Source organism: Poecilia reticulata, linkage group LG13 (genome assembly GCF_000633615.1).
Source record: "Poecilia reticulata strain Guanapo linkage group LG13, Guppy_female_1.0+MT, whole genome shotgun sequence".
NCBI lineage: Eukaryota > Metazoa > Chordata > Actinopteri > Cyprinodontiformes > Poeciliidae > Poecilia > Poecilia reticulata.
In genome coordinates this window covers 33,098,279-33,117,879 of record NC_024343.1, presented here as the reverse complement: position 1 = coordinate 33,117,879, position 19,601 = coordinate 33,098,279, and the positions used below count along the sequence as shown (strand labels likewise).

The window sequence follows — 19,601 nt, the reverse complement described above, 5'->3', positions numbered from 1 at the left end:
ATCCCCCTCCATCTTCGCCCCCCCACTCTTATGTTTTCAGTCTAGTTTCCTGTGCAAATATCTTAGTACATCTGAAATATGATAAAACTAACTTACAAGAAACTTTTCAGCAAGATGTAGAAGCTCATTTTAAGTAAATAATTTACATAATATTGATTTTAAAAACTACTACTATAGTTTTGCAGTCAAATTATTTCATTTATTTGCTCCTATTTTTTGCTGAAAAGTTACTTTTAAGTTGGTTTTGTTTTATTTCAGATGCACTAAGATATTTGCACTAGAAACCAGACAAAAGTACTTGTAAGGTTTGGTGTTTTTGCAGTGTATGAGGCTAAACGGATGGAATAATTACTGAATAGCGAATAAAAACATGTTTTTTTACGTATTTTGTTGTCTGTGCGTTCCCGGGTCAGAAGCTAACGCTGTTTGGAGGCCGTGGCATGGAAACGTTCAGGAACTGACGTGTGTTTTTCAGTTGTGTTGGACATGCGTGGCATTTAAAGGAGGCAGAGCAGCTTCAGCTGCCGCACACTGAGGCTCCAGCCTGTGGTACCACAGTCAGCTGGAAATATTTTAACCATAACTTTGTTAATGACTGTAGAGAAAAATCAGGTTTGTTCCTGTGCAGTTTGATTTTTTCTGAATAACTGTTTTACTGTTTGTAATGGCTTAACGTTTTGTTCCAGTGAAATTTCTAAAGAGTTTTCATTTGTTTTAATGTTGTGCAGGAGAATGAATCGGTCTGTCAGGATTTAAATCTCTGTTTGGTGCGTTTCTCTCATGCCTGTGAGTTTTCCCTGGAGTTTATCTGCTTCTGCTGCTGTGAACCTCAGTCTGTGTCTCTGCAGCACAAAAATGAGATTTTAAACCTGGAAAATGAAGAATAAATCTCTGTTGTGAAGATTCCTTATAGTTTCTCACTGAAACACTTGAACCTGGATCATTCACGTCCTTCGTCTTTAACTGCAGAGGTGATGAATGTTTCCCAGGTTTCATATTTCACTCTGAGCGCCTACTTTGACATCGGCCCGTTTAAGTACGTCGTCTTCCTGGTTATCATGTGTGTTTATATGTTCATCATTGGCTCCAACGTCCTGCTGATCGCGGTGATCTGTGTGAACCGGAGCTTACATGAACCCATGTTCCTGTTCCTCTGCAGCCTGTTTGTGAACGAACTGTACGGCAGCTCATCGCTGTTCCCCTTCCTGCTGGTCCAGATCCTCTCTGACGTTCACTCTGTTTCTGCTCCGTCCTGCTTCCTGCAGATCTTCTGTCTCTACATGTACGTAAACGTTGAGTTTTATAACCTAGCCGTCATGTCTTATGACCGATATCTGGCCATCTGCCACCCTCTGCACTACGGCACACAGATGTCCTTCAGCATGGTCGTTAAGCTGGTGCTGCTGTCATGGTGTCTCCCATTTGTTGCCATTGTGGGCATGATTTCGCTGAATGTCTCCTCTGCGCTGTGTGGGAACGTCATCGACAGAGTTTTCTGCAACAATTATTACGTTGCGTCGTTGTCCTGCAGCGGAGCGACGGCCAGTAACGTCTACGGACTGGTCTACACCTTCTCCGTGCTCCTCAGCCTCGCCGCTCTCATCCTCTACACCTACGTGAAAATCCTGCAGGTGTGTTTTTCTGGATCCAAACAGACGCGGCAGAAAGCCGTCAGCACCTGCTCGCCTCACCTGGCCTCGCTCATTAACTTCTCTTTCGGCTCGTTCTTCGCGGTGCTGCAGAGCAGGTTTGACATGAGCAGAGTTCCCAACGTGATTCGTATCATTTTATCTTTATACTTCGTCACCTGCCAGCCTCTACTGAACCCGCTGCTGTATGGACTCAGACTGAATAAGATCCAGATCACCTGCAGAACTCTTTTCTTTGGTCAAAAGTAATCTGCTCTTTTTGGTGTTTGTTCATATTGTTCAGCTTAATACCCAAATAAAACTGTAATCATACAAATGTCAATATTCATAAAGTGATTTTCCTTGTAAATGTTTCTGGAATAAAACAAAATCCTGATTTTAAAAAGAAAATCCATCTGCTTGTATAAAGAATAACAGATAAAAATATCAGGTTGGTGCTGATCAGATACATTGATTAACTGATAATCATCAAATAACCGGAGTTATTTTCTGAAAACACATCAGCAATGACTGTAAAGGCAACTGTTGCTACTCACCAATATGGGAAGGGTTAAAAGGTCATTTCCAAACTATCTGAGCCAGATTAGTCATAATCGACCAATCTTCTATTTATTTTAAAATGTCCATTTAAACACCAAACAGCTGAATCGGTTCCTTCAGCTCTGAGATTTCAGCAGCACAAGTTCAATTTGCTGTCATCACATTTCAGCAGTGAGGCAGTTCAACGTGTTTTAATGGTAAAATCACAGGAATTATGAAACAAACATTGTATTTGTGAAATAATTATCATTATATTAATATTCTGTTTACCAACAAAGGAAACTCTAAACTGGTTTTAACCTTCAGATGGGATCAGATCCAGACATGGAAACCACAGCAGGGCAGAAAAACGACAAACCGTGAGTCCGGTCCCATATCTGGACAAAAGGCTATAGCTAATGCTAGCCTGGCTAGCATTAGCCTGACTAACAGGGGGCATAGAAACCTCTGGTAATAACAGTGTTATATAATCAGTGACGGTGGCTGAGGAAGGCCAAACCGAGGGAAAGCAAGTTGCATCTCTTTGGGTTTAGTATCAGTGTAACGAGTCAAGGCCGGTTCTTTGTCCCTGTGTGGACAGATTCAGGGTGAAGGACTTCATTAACCCTTCAAACACATTTAGACTCAAACGTTTCTCCCTCTTGATGAGCTGCTTGGTGATTTACTGTCTGATAAACTAGATTTCTCCAAGTGGCTCAAACTGTCCTGGACCAACATGTGATGTCTGCCACCGCTTAATATTTCATCTCCTCTCTTTTCTGTTACTTTCTGCATGACTTTTTCTGCTAAATGGTATTTAATTTGCTGCAGGACTTTATCTGGACCAGCGGTCCCCGACACTGGTCCTCCAGACTCGCCGCCTGGCAGGTTTTAGGTGTTTCCTGGCTCCAGTTCAGGTGACTTTAGTTGACAGGTGGAATCAGCTGAATCAGGCGTGTTAAAGCAGGGAGACACCTGAAACATGCAGGGCGGCGAGGAGACAAACTCTGGACAAACATGTCCGGAGTTTGAACGGACATTCAGAGGCCAAGAAACAAACTGGCCTAATTCAATGTTATTTTTTATGTTTGGTGATTTTTGTGTAATGCTTCGTGAGCCGTCCAGCCAGTTGGGCCTTCATAGAGAAAGACATTTAGGAAAATATTCCAATACTTTGAAAACTGTCGCACATTGTTGCAGCTCCACTTCACCCTCCGCCCTCCACCAGTCGTCTGTTTCCTAAAATCCAAACATCAACAAACGTCAGAGAACAGAAATGCTGCTGGAGGATCTTCTTACTGTTCACACAGATTGACCTCATTTCCATTTAGGTTCAGGGTTTTGCCTCTTGTGTCATGAGAAAAATCATTATCAAATTATTAGAGGGATTCAAAGTTTGCCTCTGAAAATGTTGCTTTATTATTCATGTTAATTTTAATTCCAACTCTTAAGAAATAAAATCGTTTTCATGCTGCCACGAAGGTTATGATTTTTGTTTTCAGATGAGATTCATTCCTTCATAGTGTAGGTTGGTTTTATTACACTTTATTATATAACATCGTTGTTTAAAAAACAACCAAAACACAAGTTAACACGAACACAGAAGATTATTTATTTAACATTCTGGTTTACAAAGCTTTAAAATTTGCTTAAAATCTCGAAGCAGGTTTTCTACGATGAAAGAAGAGAGTTTTACAAGCCAGACGTATTTTTCTCAGTTTTAGCCCGTACACAAGCGGGTTAAAAAATGGCTGGCAGGTGACAAAGTACAGAGATAAAACAATACGCAGGGCAGCAGGGAGTGTGCTCAAGTCAAACCTGCTCTGCAGAATCTCAAAGAAAGAACCGAAGGAGAAGTTCAGGACCGACACCAGGTGAGGCGAGCAGGTGCTGACGGCTTTCTGCCGCGTCTGTTTGGATCCAGAAAAACAAACTTTCAGGATCCTCACGTAGGTGTAGAGGATGAGAGCGGCGAGGCTGAGGAGCACGGAGAAGGTGTAGACCAGTCCGTAGACGTTACTGGCCGTCGCTCCGCTGCACAGCAGCTTGGTCACATAATAATTGGCACAGAAAACTCTATCGATTACGTTTCCACACAGCCCAGAGGACGCGTTCAGTGAAATCATCACAATTATGTTCAGCAGAGGAATGAACCAAGAAAACACAACCAGCCTGCTGACTTTGCTCATCTGCATCTGTGTGCCGTAGTGCAGAGGGTGGCAGATGGCCAGATATCGGTCATAAGACATGACGGCTAGGTTGTAAAACTCAACGTTCGCATACATGTAGAGACAGAAGATCTGCAGGAAGCAGAACGGAGCAGAAACAGAGTGAACGTCAGAGAGGATCTGGACCAGCAGGAAGGGGAACAGCGATGAGCTGCCGTATAGTTCGTTCACAAACAGGCTGCAGAGGAGCAGGAACATGGGTTCATGTAAGCTCCGGTTCACACAGATCACCGCGGTCAGCAGGACGTTGGAGCCAATGATGAACATATAAACACACATGATAACCAGGAAGACGACGTACTTAAATGGGCCGATGTCAAAGTAGGCGCTCAGAGTGAAATATGAAACCTGGGAAACATTCATCCTTAATAACAATCAGTTTTTGTGAGATAAAGACTTCAGGTGCAGGAAAATTATTCAGAACCGTGAAAACATGCAGATACTTTTCATTCCTCCCCGTTCCAGTGAACTTTACATCCTTCAACTGGTTTCCTGCAGCTGCTTCAGACTGCGGCTTCAGGTTCTGCTCTGCTGCTTTTAAGAGCTTCAGTTTGTAGTAAAACACACACTCTGCTACACACCGGCTCTGACTGACAACCAGGAGGGGGCGTGGAGACCAAAACGTCTCAAAGATTGCACACGTGTTACAGCAGGTCAGAAAGCATCCAGAAAGTTTGGATGAACTTCTAGCCTGGGCTAATATCCAACATGGATCATGTTGGATCAACTTCCAGAACTTCCAAATACAATTTGGAAGTTAGTGGAAAGTCTTTCTTGGTAACGATGTCATCAGAGTTTCTCCTGCCTGGAGAAACAATCGTTCCTCAGGTGGGTTTTTGAACAAATTCTTCAACACTAACTTTACATTTTGGAGGATGGAGGTTCACTCTGTCCCCACTGATCCTCTGTGTTTTTTAATCCACATCCACAAACTGCTGTAGAATCTCCAATGGAAAACGTATCTTCAGTTTTATCTATAGATTTTAAATGAATGTGGCATCGTTTACCTTCTTTCTCTAAAACTTGTGAAGTTTCCTCTGGTGAAGTTTTTAACCAGTCAATGTAATCAGTCTGATTAAAGATAAATACCTGGAGGAGACTTTAGTCCTCTAATCCTGGAGATGTTCTTCAGGTGACGGAAGGCCGACTTTGTGACTGTCTTTATGTGGCTCTGAAGGTTCAGGTCTGAGTCCAGATTTTGGGCTTTTCAATCAAAAAGGACAAACTCTCTTTATCCCCACCTAAAAAAGTTGATTTTTATTTAATGTTTTACAAGGATGTTATTGTTTTTTATCTTTGTATTTAGAAACAAGTGTTTTTAGGCTCTGTTTGTACTTTAAGATGTTTTCTACTCTCAGGGTTTTTTTTATAATATAGCTGGTTCTTCTTTAAAAAGTGCAGATTTACAGAGAAGTTGTGAACATAAGACCATGAAAGACAAAAGTTTGACTTTTGTTCGGATCTTTAACTGGGAGGAAATGTTAGTAACTGGGAACTGGATGAGTTTAACTGAAAACTCCTGGTTTAGATGGAGACTTTCTGATGTCTGATGAAAATGAGATGAATTAAATATTCCTGAAAAACGGTTTGATTAAATTTTTCTGATAAATTTCTGTGTTTTTTTTAACAAAAGTGTTTCCTCAGACCGTGAGTCCGCTCCGGACCCGGGAGGATAAACTGGTCCTGAATGTCCTGAAGCCGCCCCGCGGGGCCCAGGGGGACGACAGAGTGTCCTCTCTTGCTGCTAATTGTCCTGTTGGTGTCCAAAGCGCCTCATGGGCAGCATCCTCTGGGAGCCACCAGCCCTGCTGGGGCTCGTTAGGGTGAGATGACGCAGTAAACATGATGCAATCACACCAGTGACCTCCGACTGAGACCCAGCAGCTCAGAGTGGAAAGATCTGATGTTTAATGTGCCAGGAAAGTTACAGAAACTCTGACCGTGTCCAAATGGAAAGAATCAGTTTCTCACAGTAACTGAACACTCTGGTTTTCAAACAGCTTCAGTCACTGGGTGACATCGTATCATCTCAAATTAATCAGAAGATTCATGAAAATATGAAAACATTCACTGCCTCCTTTTCTAAGGCTGTTTCCACCTGATGGTCCAGTTGACCCGGTTCTGTTGGGACCAGAACTCCACCATCTGCTCCACCTCCAGCTGTTGTGGTTCTGAGTCAAACCAACCTGTTCCCCTCCTGGCCTGTGGGGGCGCTGCACCAAGAACCACTGAAGGAAACGACACAAAAACCTCTGAAGACACAGAGAGCAACTTCCTGTTTCACCAGGTGGAAACAAGATGGAGGATTTTAGCGGCTGTAGGATTTCTCTTTAGGCTAAAGACCATTTCTCCTGCTAGCGCTAGGCTAGCACTTTAGCTCTGGTTGTGGTATCCCAGATTTCCTTGCGTTGCAGTCCACTTCCTGCTTTTGGAGCGGTCTGCGGTCCGCTTGCCGTTCACATATCAAACTGAACCAGAGTTCACTTCAGCTGAACCCAAACTGAGGTTTGGAGGACCAGAGGTCCAGAGGTCAGAGGTCGATTAATGTTGACACCTCACCAAACGGACCGGAGTTTGTAAAAATGGACTGGAGTTTGTTTACACCGGATTATGAATGATGCACCCTAAATTATTCACATTAGGCCTTTTTCCCGTCGGGTCGGTGCAGATAGAGCTGAACGGTGGTCTGGTGGTTAGCTCTGTTCCCCTAAAGAAAAACAGAAAACTGTTCTGGGTTCGAGCTCTGAGGCGACGTTGGTGAGTTCGTACGTTCTCCCTGTACCTGTACGCCTTTGACCCGCTTCCTCACAAACGTGAATATTAGATGAACTGCCTGAACCCAGAAATGATTTCTACATTTCACACTACAGTAAACATAAGCATTTCATTTCCTGCAGTTATCTTCACGTCCCAACTAAAATGTGTTCTGTCATTCTGCACAACGAGGTTTATTAGCTGCTGTAATATAAGATTTAGGATATCTCCCCAGGTTTAAGCGGGTTTGGACAGAATCTGTTTTCCACAAACTCTGAGAAGCTATGAGGAAGAGAACGTCCAGAGATGACACAGCATCTCTTGGTCTTGACCAGTAGAGCTGAATAAATATCCATCCATCTTCTTGCAAAAAGTTTAGTAATGAATCTAAAATAATACAGCATGGACCAACCTGACTCAGAGCTTGACTGGCTCAGGTGTATCGAAGCAGATCTGAAACGGGGAACCGCCAAAAACTAAACCACCACTAAAAAGAGCTGAATAAAGATAAAAACCAAACACTACAGCAATGCAAGGAATCGTAGACAACTGAATGTGAAAAACAAAGAATGGACATTAATTAAAAGAAATACAAGACTATGATAAGATTACTAATCAAAAAGCTTTGTTGCCTAGCAACATACCAAGATTATTTTTGGAAACTGATTTCAAATAAAACTGGAAATGTCAAAATTTCACAGCTTTTAATTTTTAAGAAGGGTTTTTTCTTTTCAAAAATTCTAATACAGTTATGTAAAGATGACGTCATTTGCTAGTTGAGATGAATTTTATGAAGTTTTGTGTTTTGTCAGGCCTGTCAGACAGAAGCCTGAACTAAAGTGAGAATATCTTTTCTCTTCGGTTGATGTGCATTTTGCTCGGTCAGATGAAGTAGATTGTTTCAGAAACGGTTAATGGAGAAAACATTCCGTCTGTCAGCTCTGCGGTGTCTTCTGGTTTTAAAACACCAGAAGAAGAAAACCACCAACCCGGTCCTCCAGACGAACTTAAGAAATTTCTGTCCTGATCCAAGGCAGGTGTGGAATTTTTTGTCTCATTATTCACATCAAACTGCTTAACACTCATGGAAAATGTTTCAGTAAAACATGGATTTTAATTAAGTTTTTTAAAGTTTCCATCGGCAGTTTTAGTTTGGTTTTATTGGACCCACATCTAAAGTTCAGTCATTCGTCATCACAAAAAGGAATCTGAAACATTCGTTCAGTATTTTAATTTTATTGCTAAAGGCTAAAAACGCAGAATATTTACAGCCATTTACATTTATGCAAGTAGTTTATCATCCACTAAACTATTACTGAACAGCTGTTTACATGCATTTCTTATTTTTGTCAGGTTGATTCCATACATGATGGGATTGAGAAGAGACTGAAGAATCACAAAGTACAGAGACATGACGATCTGCAGCCCGTTGGGTATGGAGACCATGTCGAATCGGCTCTGAAGGCTTTCAAACAAACAGCCGAAGGAGAAGTTGAGGAGTGAAGCCAGGTGAGGCATGCAGGTGTTGACGGCTTTCTGCCTGGTCCGTTTGGAGCCGGACAGAACAACGCTGAGGATTTTAGTGTAGGAATAGAGGATGGGCAGCAGCGGGACCAGAACTGTGATTACAGTACCAAACAGTCCGTAGACGTTGTTCACGCTGGTGTCGGAACACGCCAAGTTCACAACCAGGTAGTTACGGCAAAACGTGCTGTTCAACACGTTTCCACACAGAGTCAGGCGGACGGTCAGCAGCAGAGTGATGAGAAACTTCACAAAGGAGTACAGCCAGGTCAGAATAATCACAACTGCTACTTTATGATGCGTCATCACGGCGTGGTACTGGAGAGGACAGCAGATGGCGAGGTACCGGTCATAAGACATGACGGCTAAAGTACAAAACTCAGTATTTACGTAAGAGTAAAGACAGAAGATCTGCAGGAAGCAGAGCGGAGCTGAAACCCTGTGAACGTCAGAGAGGATCTGGACCAGCAGGAAGGGGAACAAGCCTGAGCTGCCGTACAGTTCGTTCACAAACAGGCTGCAGAGGAGCAGGAACATGGGTTCATGTAAGCTCCGGTTCACACAGATCACCGCGATCAGCAGGACGTTGACCGCAACAATTATCAGGTATAATACCGCAGTTACCAGGAAGCACAAGTACCGCCATCTTCCAACGTCCACATACGCTCCGAGAATGAAATACGTCAGAGCTGAAGAAGTGGAGTTCAGCATGGCTCATTCAGTGAGAAGGCAAGGAAAAGAAATTGATGAATTATAAGTCTAACTATGTCCTTTGTATAATGAGAACAAACAAATCTAAAATCTTACAAATTCTGTAAAGCTGGAAAAAGAGCAAGTTAAAAACTGAGAAGCAGCATCATGAGCTGAACTCCTGTGTTTTGACTCATTTAGTGAATGAGGATCCGTCCAGGTGAGCTGGACCTCAGTCTAACTGTCGGCTGCTGCAACGCCTGCAGCTTTTTATTTCCTCTCACGCTGAATGACGACCAGGTCCATGTTGTTCTCTGGTTGCCCAGAGCAACGCAACATTAAGGAACGAAACCATTTTATGTTTCTGTAACTTTACTAAAGGAAAGGCCAGTTTCTCTCTGTAGCACATTTAAGACGAGTCAATGTTTAATGTATTCTGTGTGACGGTGCGTTAGGGACAATTTAGATATAAAAAAAGTAAATTTCCACCAAAAAACTCAAAAATTCTGAGATTAATCTCAGAAAATTTCAGGAAAAAAATCATGGAAATTAACTCAATATTTTGTAGCAGCAAATATTATTACTGTTTATTGTTTTTATAATTTTTTTCCTGATTAAATATGTTTTGATATTCTTCTTATGTCGTCATTAAAATTTCTGACTCCAGTGGTGAGAAATGTGGATTTCAGGTTTAATCTCCCCCTGTTGCCATGGTGAATCTGCTCCATTGATCAGGTCTTAACTCGGGCTGAGCTGAGTTACCTGAAACTGAAAACCCCGAGTATCACAGGTGAGTTTATTCAGGTCTTCCTTCCACTCAGTTTGTTAAACCTGCTTTCTGAAGCGACCCCTGCTGTTTAAAATGAGAACTGCAGTTAATGTACAACATCTGACATGCAAACAGATGTTTTTAAAGCTTGTGATGGTTTAAACTTGTTGCAGTTAAAACACCCAGGTCACTTTAAAGTTTCAGATTTTCTGATGAAGAACAGGAAGAGAAATCAGCTTCCTACTGGCTTCAGTCTGATTACAGCTAATTGGACACAAGAAGAGAATCAAGCAAATGGAAATAAGAAGAAAGAGGAAAAAATAGTAAAATAATTTCGATGTCATTGGTTAACAATGAACAGATTACAGTGTCCAATTATTTTAGTGTATTTTTTACTTTCTGAGGTAAAACCCGAGCACTGGGGGCGTTTCCAGCCTCCAGCAGCTTCAGGCTGAAGGTATAAAGACGAAGCGTCGGCGGTTCAGCCAGCAGATCGTCTCTCTGGTCCAACAGCCTGCAGGTTTCCGTCTGCAGCTCCTCCAGTTCCACCTGATGAAGGTTTCCATCTCCACCTTTTGCTCTGGTTGTTGATGTGAATGATTCAGGTTCCTAATTACATGATTCTGATGCTTTAACTTTAAACAGGAAAACATTTAATGGGGCCAATTTTGTATCTTGTGACTGATGTTTAATATTTGCTCTCAGAAAAAGGATCGCTCTCTTTGTGCTGCCTCAACTTTTCTTTATTTTCCTGTTCTTCCAGATTCATGGACGTTCTCAGCAAGTGTTTGGTTTGATTATTTAACTTCTCTTTAACAAAGAATATTTTCAAATAATTCTAAGGAATTGGTTTATAATTCATGCCTGAAACATACAGAGACAATCTCTGTTTATGAACTAATCTCATGTTATAAATGTTGTGTAAGTTTGTTGCTGCTGAGGTTTTAGTTCCCATGTTTAAGGATCTGCTGCTGATACTGAGTCACTGAGGCAGAACATCATTTTTCTGTGAGTTAAATGTATCTCATCCTCACCAGGATTTTTGTCTTTCACAGCGTTTCTTCTGCAGTTTTATTCTGAAGAACCAACAGAGTAATTTATTGTTTCTCTGCTGGTTCTGTCTCACATAAAGCCGACGACGTGCAGAAGGAGCAGAGAGCTCTGCTGTTTCTCTGATTGTTCAAGGAGGATTCTGTCATTGTTTATCCAAGAAACTGACAAAATCCCTCATTTAGTTCAACTTTAGACCAACTTTCCTTCCTCTTTGAGCGGCTCTATTACTATGTTCATGATAGGGAAATGTATTCCAGAGCTGTTATTGCAGGACAGCTAAAATGTTGGTTATTCATTTTACATGGAAAACCCTGAAAAAACAAGCAGAATATTTGTACAAAAAATGTTTGAGGTATTTTTATTTCATTAGCTGATGTTTAGCAGTGGGTTTTCAAGAAGTCAGTTTCTTGATGCAGTCAATGTGACATGAACCTGAATTACTCTTTATGTCCAAACTGCATTTAGTTTTTACCTCCATATGTAAATTAGATGTTTTTTTTCTTTTGAAACTCATTCAGATGATATTTCTGATGATTTACAACAAAATGAACTGAACTGATCTCAATGTGAAGTCAAGGAAAGGACAGTGTTTGAGTTATAAAAACCATTTCAGTAATACCACCCCATGAAATAAAAATGTAAAAAAATCTGACTTCAAAATGTAATAAAACAGCATAATGTAATAATTGATGCATAATGTTGGTCACTGTTACATTTTGCTATGCAAAGGTTTCTCTTTAAAATATAACATAATAATGTGGCGCATTTTGCAATAAAACATCACAAACCAGTGTTTGTGTTGATCTCTCCATGACCCCTGAATAGACCTTACCAGGGAGGCTTAAGAGTGTGACCCCTCTGTAATTGGAGCACACTCTCCTGCCAATCCAGGGGAACTGCCCTCGATGTCCATGCGATATCAGCCAACACAACCCTACAACCTCCAGAGCTTTAAGAAAGTCTGAGCGAATCTCATCCACCCCGTGGCCCTGCCACCGAGGAGCCCTTTAACCACTCTGCAGCCCGACCCAGAGTCCCCAGGCTCAGCTTCCTCAATGGAAGGTGTGTTGATGGGATTGAGGAGGTCTTCGAAATATTCTGTCCATTGGCCCACAAGGTCCCGAGTCGAGGTCAGCAGCACACCATCCCCACTATAAACAGTGTTGGTGCTGCACTGCTTCCCCCTCCTGAGACGCAGGATGGTGAACCAGAATCTCCTCGAAGCCGTTCGGAAGTCTTTCTCCATGGCCTCTCCAAGCTCCTCCCATGCCCAAGTTTTTGCCTCAGCGACCACCTGAGCCGCATTCCATTTGGACTGCTGTAACCCATTAGCTGTTTCCGGGGTCTCTGATGGACATGGAGGCCCGATAGGACTCTTTCTTCAGCCTGACGGTATCCATCACTGAAGTTGTCCACCAACGGGTTTGAGGGCACAGACAACCTTACGGCCACAGCTCCGATAAGCCTCCTCGACAATGGAGGCACGGAACACGGTCCATTCGGGCTCAGTATCCCCCACCTCACCCAGAACGTGTTCAAAGTTCTGCTGGAGATGGGAGTTAAAGCTCCGCCTTACAGGAGAGGATGCAAGACTTTCCCAGCAGATCCTCGCAACACATTTGGGCCTGCCAGGTCTGACCGGCTTCCTCCCCCACCACCGGAGCCAACTCACCACCAGGTAGTAGTCAGTGGACAGCTCCTCACCTCTCTTCACCCTCGTGTCCAAGACATATGGCCGCAGATCCGATGAAACGATGACAAAGTCGATCAACGAACTGCTGCCTAGGGTGTCCTGGTGCCAAGTGCACATATGGACACTGTTATGGCTGAACATGGTGTTCGTGATGGACAATCCGTGACGAGCACAGAAGTCCAACAACAGAACACCACTTGAGTTCATTTCAGGGGGGCCGTTCCTCCCAACCACGACCCTTCGGTTCTCACTGCCATTGCCCAAGTGAGCGTTAAAGTCCCCAGGCAGAACAAGGGAGTCCCTAGGAGGGACACTGTCCAGTACCAACTCCAAAGACTCCAATAAGTGTGGGTAATCTGAACTGTTGCTTGGCGCGTAAACACAAATGACAGAGCCCATCCCCCCACGTGTAAGTGGAGGGAGGCTGCCCTCTCGTTCACCGGGGTTAACCCCAACATACAGGCACCAAGATGGAGGCAACAGGTATGCCCACTCCTGCCCGGTGCCTCTCACCATGGGCAACTCTAGACTGGAAGTACGTCCAGCTCCTCTCAATGAGACTGGTTCCAGAACCAGAGCCTTGCGTTAAGGGGAGGCCGACTCTTTCTATCCGAAACCTCTCAGCCTCGCACACTAGTTCAGGCTCCTTCCCCACCAGAGACATGATATTCCACATCCCAAGAGCCAGCTTCTGTAACCAAGGATCACATCGCCAAGGTTCCTGCCCTCGGCCACCACCCATCCCACACTGCACCTGACCCCTTTGGGCCCTCCTATAAGTAGTGAGCCCATGGGAAGGGGAACCCATGTCTCCTCTTTGGACTGTGCCCGGCCGGGCTCCGTGGGTAAAAGCCTGGCCACCAGGCATTCGCCCATGTGCCCCACTTCCAGCCCTGGCTCCAGAGTGGGGCCCCGGTGACCCACGTTTATGCGAGGGAACACTGACTCCAAAGGTTTTGTTCATCATAAGGGGTCTTCCATTTTTGTACTTTATGATTATGACCAAACACCTAATATATTTCAACCTGACATAAATTAATGGATGTTGATTTTTTTCTGCACAATTATTCTGTGTTTTCTTTTGTAATTTTGTATCTTCAGGTTGGGAAACAAACATGTTTTTGTCATCTCTGCTTTGTTCTTCATTTCGTTGCAGATTGGCTGAATGAAAGCTTTGAACGATGCAGAACGTCTCTTCACAGCAGCACTTTATCCTGAACGGTTTTGCAGAACTGGGCGACCTGAGGCCGGTCCTCTTCGTCCCGTTCCTCCTCATGTTCATCGTGGCTCTGCTSGCCAACTCCCTGCTGGTTTATGTCGTCRTTTCTCAGAGGAGCCTTCATCAGCCTATGAGCATCCTCATCGCCGGCATGGCTTGTGTTGATCTCTGCCTCCCGGTGTTCTTTGTTCCCAACATGTTGCTCAGCTTCCTGTTTGACTGGAAGGGRATYTCTCTGATTGGCTGCCTGGTTCAGATGCACTTTATTCACTTCTTTGGAGCGTTTCAGWCCACCKTCCTRGTGTGGATGGCTCTGGATCGATACTTTGCTATTTGTACGCCACTTCACTACCATGAACTGATGGCGCTACAGAGATTCCTGAAGTTTATCGTCCCGCTGGTTGKCAGAAACATGCTCCTCATCTCTSTGTTTGTGAGTTTGGCAGGAAAGCTGTCGTTCTGCAGGAATGTGATGAACCACTGTTTCTGTGAGCACATGGCCTTGGTGGAGCTGGCCTGTGGATCCACCGCCATCAACAACCTGGCTGGACTGATGGCTATTTTCTTCATTCCTGTTTTTGACTTCTTTGTCATCGCTGCTTCTTACATTGCGATATTCAGCTCTGTGTTGAGATCCAGCAGCTCTGGTGTGAAAGCACTGCACACCTGCATCACTCACATCATGGTCCTCACCTTCAGTCTGACCTTAGCTCTCATTGCTTTCCTGTCATATCGAGTTAAAAGCGGACTTCCTGAAGCCGTCCGGGTTTTCTTCAGCACCATGTACCTGTTGTTCCCGAGCTGCTTCAACCCGATCATCTACGGCATTAGAACCACTGAGATCAGGCAGCACATTCTCAACACACTGACGCACTGGAAACACTTCGTCCAGGTCCTTCCCTACCATTAGAAACCACTTCCACCTCCAGTTGTTCCAAAATACCAAAGTCCTCTGAGCCCCTGATCAAGCAGCTCACACTCCTGGAACTGCCTCAGAGCTAAACCGAAAAATAAATCTCATCCATCAGATCTGACTGGACGTCTAACGGGAACAACCTAAACGATACAACGGGGCCGGCATTGAACAGAGACGTCACCTCATTTCCACCAGCTGCACCAAAAAAAAGTCACCAAGCAGCTGGAGATGACATTATCCTTCATCCTGGTACCAAAGACTCATCAGCCAGCTCGAGTCGTAACACATCCCATCATGTGTCCAACTGGAAACCACTGAAAAAGGTTTGACTACAACAGACATCTGACCTCCAAACATCAACCAGCTTTCTCCCAAAGTGACCCAGAAACCAAAATCTATGCCAAAAGGTCTTATTGTAGGTAAAAGGAATCTACTGTTTTGGAGAGAATGAAGGTTCTCTACATTCTGAGTGACGCCAAGAAAATAATCCCACTAACCTCTGATCGGCCGAACATTGAGAATCTAATCATACACACTGGAGCTAATGGCCAAACGAAATTCAAAAAAATCTCTGCCAGCTCAGTGACCTTCATTGACAACCACAAGGTCTTTTGGGAATGTCATCATCGTTTCAGACAGAATGGAGTCGTGCTTAACCTCTTAACTCTCAGACCTGGAAAATACAATGGAAAAACGGCATGTGGGCGTTCCGGTGCATGTTAAGGGGTTTTAATCAAGCTGGGAAATGATTTTTTGCTGCTAATCTTTTGATCACTGTTAACGTCAGGCCTCAGACACAGAACAACAATAAGATCACTGTCCCAGCAAACACTATAGAAGGACAGAGACTCACTGCTCCCAAATAGGTTTCAAATGGAAACAAAGCTGGTGTGGGCTTCACTCCGCCGATCCTCCAGCATCTCCTGCAGTCCATCGGATTTTCTGGAAGCTGATAGGCAGCCTTGTCTGATCAAGGCCAGGACGGCCCATCTGACGTTTCATCACCTGAACTGATGTTTCTTACCTTTAAAGAGAAAATGGATCACCCATTTCTCTCCTGAGCGCCCAAAAGCATGTTGGGTGAGACCTGAAAGTCTAGAAAGGAGGTTCTCCACCAGCCCATGTTGAGTTGGAAGAGTTGATCTGATTACAGGTTTCTGCTGAATTGTCTGGAAAACTGGACTAATTTTACTAAGTGAGTCGATGTTGATTGTACTTTCAAAGTTAACAGGAATGATCAGACAGGGCGACATCAGTTACAGAGACACTGGAAATATTCAGGCCCTCACTGACGTGTGTTGGCTGTTTGACATGTTGAGTCAAACCAGCATCATCAAGAACGTCACAGAGTTTTTGCCCCTCTGTCTTCAGGCTCGTCAACATGGATGTTCAAATCTTCTACAATTATTAAACAGTCATAATCAATGCATATAAAAGCTCATTAAAGTCAGTGGATACATTTTTCACACATTTTGGTTTCATCTGAAGTTTGTCAGTTTGTTTATAGCCTTTTACCCGGATTAAATCCTGACATGGCAGCAGTGCCGTTTTCTGTTCTCACTTAGAAAATGTTATGAGGAGGCGCTGATTTAATTAGTACAGGTGATGTTTTATTGTCATCCAACCATGTTTCTGTCGGGAACAACCTTAATATCCTGCTGAGTGATGAAATCAATAACTAATAATCATTTTGCTGATCGTGATCTTCTGTTTATCAGCACCAGTTTAAGTGACTCAGTTTCCAATAGTTCATGAATCAGGTTTGATTTCAGACCACTGTATTAAATTTTTCTGTTTTTTGTTAGTTTTCTGTTGATGGTCCGGTCAGGTGCTGTCTCGTATCGTACTGCCAGGGGACCAGATGCATTCTGGGAGAAGACGGGCGGTGTCAAAGGTCACTGAGGGGAATCAGAGCCAGGTGGGTTAGTGACGTTAAGTTCGATGTGTGGATGCTAAAAAGAGGAGGAGCCAGCAGAACTTGGTCAGTGAAATTAAGAAACTCAATATAATTTTAAAGAAATGGAAAGACGGCCTTCACTTTGGGAGTTAGTGACAGAACCGCCCATCCACTCATTATCATTTTACATTTAGAAAATAACAGTAGAAATTAAACATGCTTTTCATGAGTAACACAATTCTGTATTAAACATGTTTTAATTGATGTGTGAAAAATTTTTGTTTACTGTTCATTTGCTGAAAGCAGAGAATTATGTCAATAAAGTCTTGAAAACATCAGTTCAATCTGCGTGTAATTAATCTTTATAAAGTGTTTAATGAATTCTGGTTCTGGTTTTCGTCCTGGTCGTGGAACACTGGACCAGCTCTACATCCTCAGCAGGGTCCTGGAGGGTTCTGGGAGGAGGGTTCTGTATACAGGCCCCTGTATACGGTGTCAAACTTTCTGGTCTGACACCGGAGCAGACCGGTGTCAGAGTCTGGTCCGCATTGCTGGCAGTAAGTCGGGCTCGTTTCCGGTGAGAGTTGGACTCCGCCAAGGCTGCCCTTTGTCACCGATTCTGTTCATTACTTTTATGGACAGAATCTCTAGACCAGCCGAGGTGTTGAGGGGATCCGTTTTGGTGGCCTTAGGATCGCATCTCTGCTTTTTGCGGATGATGTGGTCCTGTTGGCTTCATCAGATCGTGATCTGCAGCTCTCGCTGGAGTGGTTCGCGGCCTGGATGAGGCTCGGTGCCTCCAAATCTGAGGCCATGGTCTTGAGCCGGAAAAGGGTAGAGTGCCTTCTCCGGGTCAGGGGGGTCGTCCTGCCTCAAGTGGAGGAGTTTAAGTATCTGGGGATCTTGTTCAGGAATGAGGGAAGAAGGGAGCGGGAGATCGACAGGCGGATTGGGGCAGCGTCTACTGTGAAGCGGGCGCTGTACCGGTCCGTCGTGGTGAAGAGAGAGCTGAGCCAAAAAGCGAAGCTCTCAATTTACCGGTCGATCTACGTTCCCACCCTCATCTATGGTCATGAGCTTTGGGTCATGACCGAAAGAACGAGATCACGGAAACAAGCGGCCGAAATGGGTTTCCTCCGCAGGGTGGCTGGGCTCTCCCTTAGAGAGAGAAGCTCGGTCATCCGGGAGGGACTCAGAGTAGAGCCGCTGCTCCTCCACGTCGAGAGGAGCCAGTTGAGGCTCGGGCCTCTGGTCAGGATGCCTCCTGGACGCCTCCCTGGTGAGGCGGGCGCGTCCCACTGGGAGGAGGCCTCGGGGAAGACCCAGGACACGCTGGAGGGACGATGTCTCTCGGCTGGCCTGGGAACGCCTTGGGGTTCCTGGAGGAGCTGGAAGAAGTGGATGGAGAGGGAAGTCTGGGCCTCCCTTCTGAAGCTGCTGCCCCCGCGACCCGACCCCGGATAAGCGGAAGAAAATGGATGGAAGGATGAGAATGAAGGCTCTGCTTTCTGAATGTCTCAGTGATATAACAGAGAACATAATCCCACTAAAGATCTGGCCAAACAAAAAAAAAAATCAGAAATCCTGAAAAATGACTTTCAGCATCTTATAAAGCGCGACTGAAAATCTGAGAACGAAGGTGTTGATCAGGGACCAATACGGACAGCTGGACCTGGAGACGAGAAGTACAGCACTGATGAACCAAAGGTTTATTAAAGGAGCGTCTGTGGTGGTCTTCATCGACAGCCAGCATATTTTCTGTCTCCAGACGGAACCGAGCCGTTCTTAATCCGGGAGTTAACGCCCAGCGTTAACTGATGTACGGTCAAACAGAACGACCTCATGGGGAAGCAGAGCTGACCCTCCTGGATTCATCAAACTTTTCTCCGTCACTCTGAAACTTTCTCATGTCCAGAGAAACCTTACTAATGTCCCATCTGGGAGAACATTAGTAAGGTTTTTATTCTGCCCTATAAACTCCATTTTCAGTCTGTTCAGTAAAATTTAGTTGTTTAAACTTTGAAACTGTTGATGGAAGTAAATTGTGATGTCAGTGACGGGGGAGGGGCTTCAGTCAGACGTCTACCTGTCGAGTTCAGGTGAATAAAAGCTGAAGCTCTGCTGCAGTATGTGCAGAGCTGCTGTGTTGTTAATCTGTTTTAGTTTGGAGAAGTTACTGAGGGACTGAATGTAACTGAACTGGTTTTCTGTCACATATTTGATTATTTTTCTTCACAGCTTTGCATTAGGATGTTTTTACTGATGTTTTGACTCTGTTTTCTTTTTAGCAGATATCCTTTAAAACCATGAAAAACCAATGAAAATGCAGATAAACTCAAAGTTTCACTGCGTTACTGAAGCTCTCCTGTCGATTCTGAACTGACTGGTCTGATGTGAAGTGATTCTGTTTGAACTGAAACTGATTTTCCTAAAGTTGGTTTGATTGAAGCTGCTGAGCAAAGCAAAGGGTTTGTTTTTCTGTCCCTCTACAAGCAGATTCTAAACCCAGTGAAATCTGTTTTCTTCGTTTGATCCTGAACAAGATATTTGCATCATGAATGATTCTTGCATGTCTGTTGAACTTTACTCGTCTTATGAAACGTTTGAAGTAGATTTTTAGGAAGAGTTTAGATTTTCCTCGGCTGTAGTTTCTGCAGAACGACGGTGTTTCTGTTTGCAGAGTGACTCTG

At 44.0% G+C, this 19,601-nt stretch overlaps 4 protein-coding genes across 7 annotated transcripts; 2 read left to right on the top strand and 2 right to left on the bottom strand.

Annotated features, from left to right (window-relative positions):
- Positions 1–867: 867 nt before the first annotated feature.
- LOC103475314 (olfactory receptor 10A6-like) lies at positions 868–1,898 on the top strand. The gene has a single exon (XM_008426836.2). It carries the CDS (start codon positions 975–977, stop codon positions 1,896–1,898), a length of 924 nt encoding a protein of 307 aa, XP_008425058.1. The 5' UTR covers positions 868–974.
- A 1,902-nt stretch (positions 1,899–3,800) lies between these two features.
- LOC103475283 (olfactory receptor 10A3-like) lies at positions 3,801–4,837 on the bottom strand. Its single transcript, XM_008426781.2, has one exon. It carries the CDS (start codon positions 4,757–4,759, stop codon positions 3,818–3,820), a length of 942 nt encoding a protein of 313 aa, XP_008425003.1. The 5' UTR covers positions 4,760–4,837; the 3' UTR covers positions 3,801–3,817.
- A 1,197-nt stretch (positions 4,838–6,034) lies between these two features.
- On the top strand, positions 6,035–17,213 carry LOC103475284 (olfactory receptor 52K1-like). 4 transcript variants are annotated; one of them, XM_008426784.2, is made up of 2 exons: positions 6,035–6,219; positions 14,036–17,213. In XM_008426784.2, exon 2 carries the CDS (start codon positions 14,061–14,063, stop codon positions 15,006–15,008), a length of 948 nt encoding a protein of 315 aa, XP_008425006.1. In that variant the 5' UTR covers positions 6,035–6,219; positions 14,036–14,060; the 3' UTR covers positions 15,009–17,213. The 4 variants fall into 4 exon arrangements, with proteins under 4 accessions (XP_008425006.1, XP_008425005.1, XP_008425007.1 ...); XM_008426783.1 differs by lacking the exon at positions 6,035–6,219 and adding an exon at positions 8,570–8,659; XM_008426785.1 differs by lacking the exon at positions 6,035–6,219 and adding an exon at positions 10,135–10,154.
- LOC103475313 (putative gustatory receptor clone PTE03) lies at positions 8,432–9,885 on the bottom strand. Its single transcript, XM_017308087.1, has one exon. The coding sequence runs from the start codon at positions 9,383–9,385 to the stop codon at positions 8,432–8,434; it is 954 nt and encodes a 317-aa protein (XP_017163576.1). The 5' UTR covers positions 9,386–9,885.
- Positions 17,214–19,601: the final 2,388 nt, after the last annotated feature.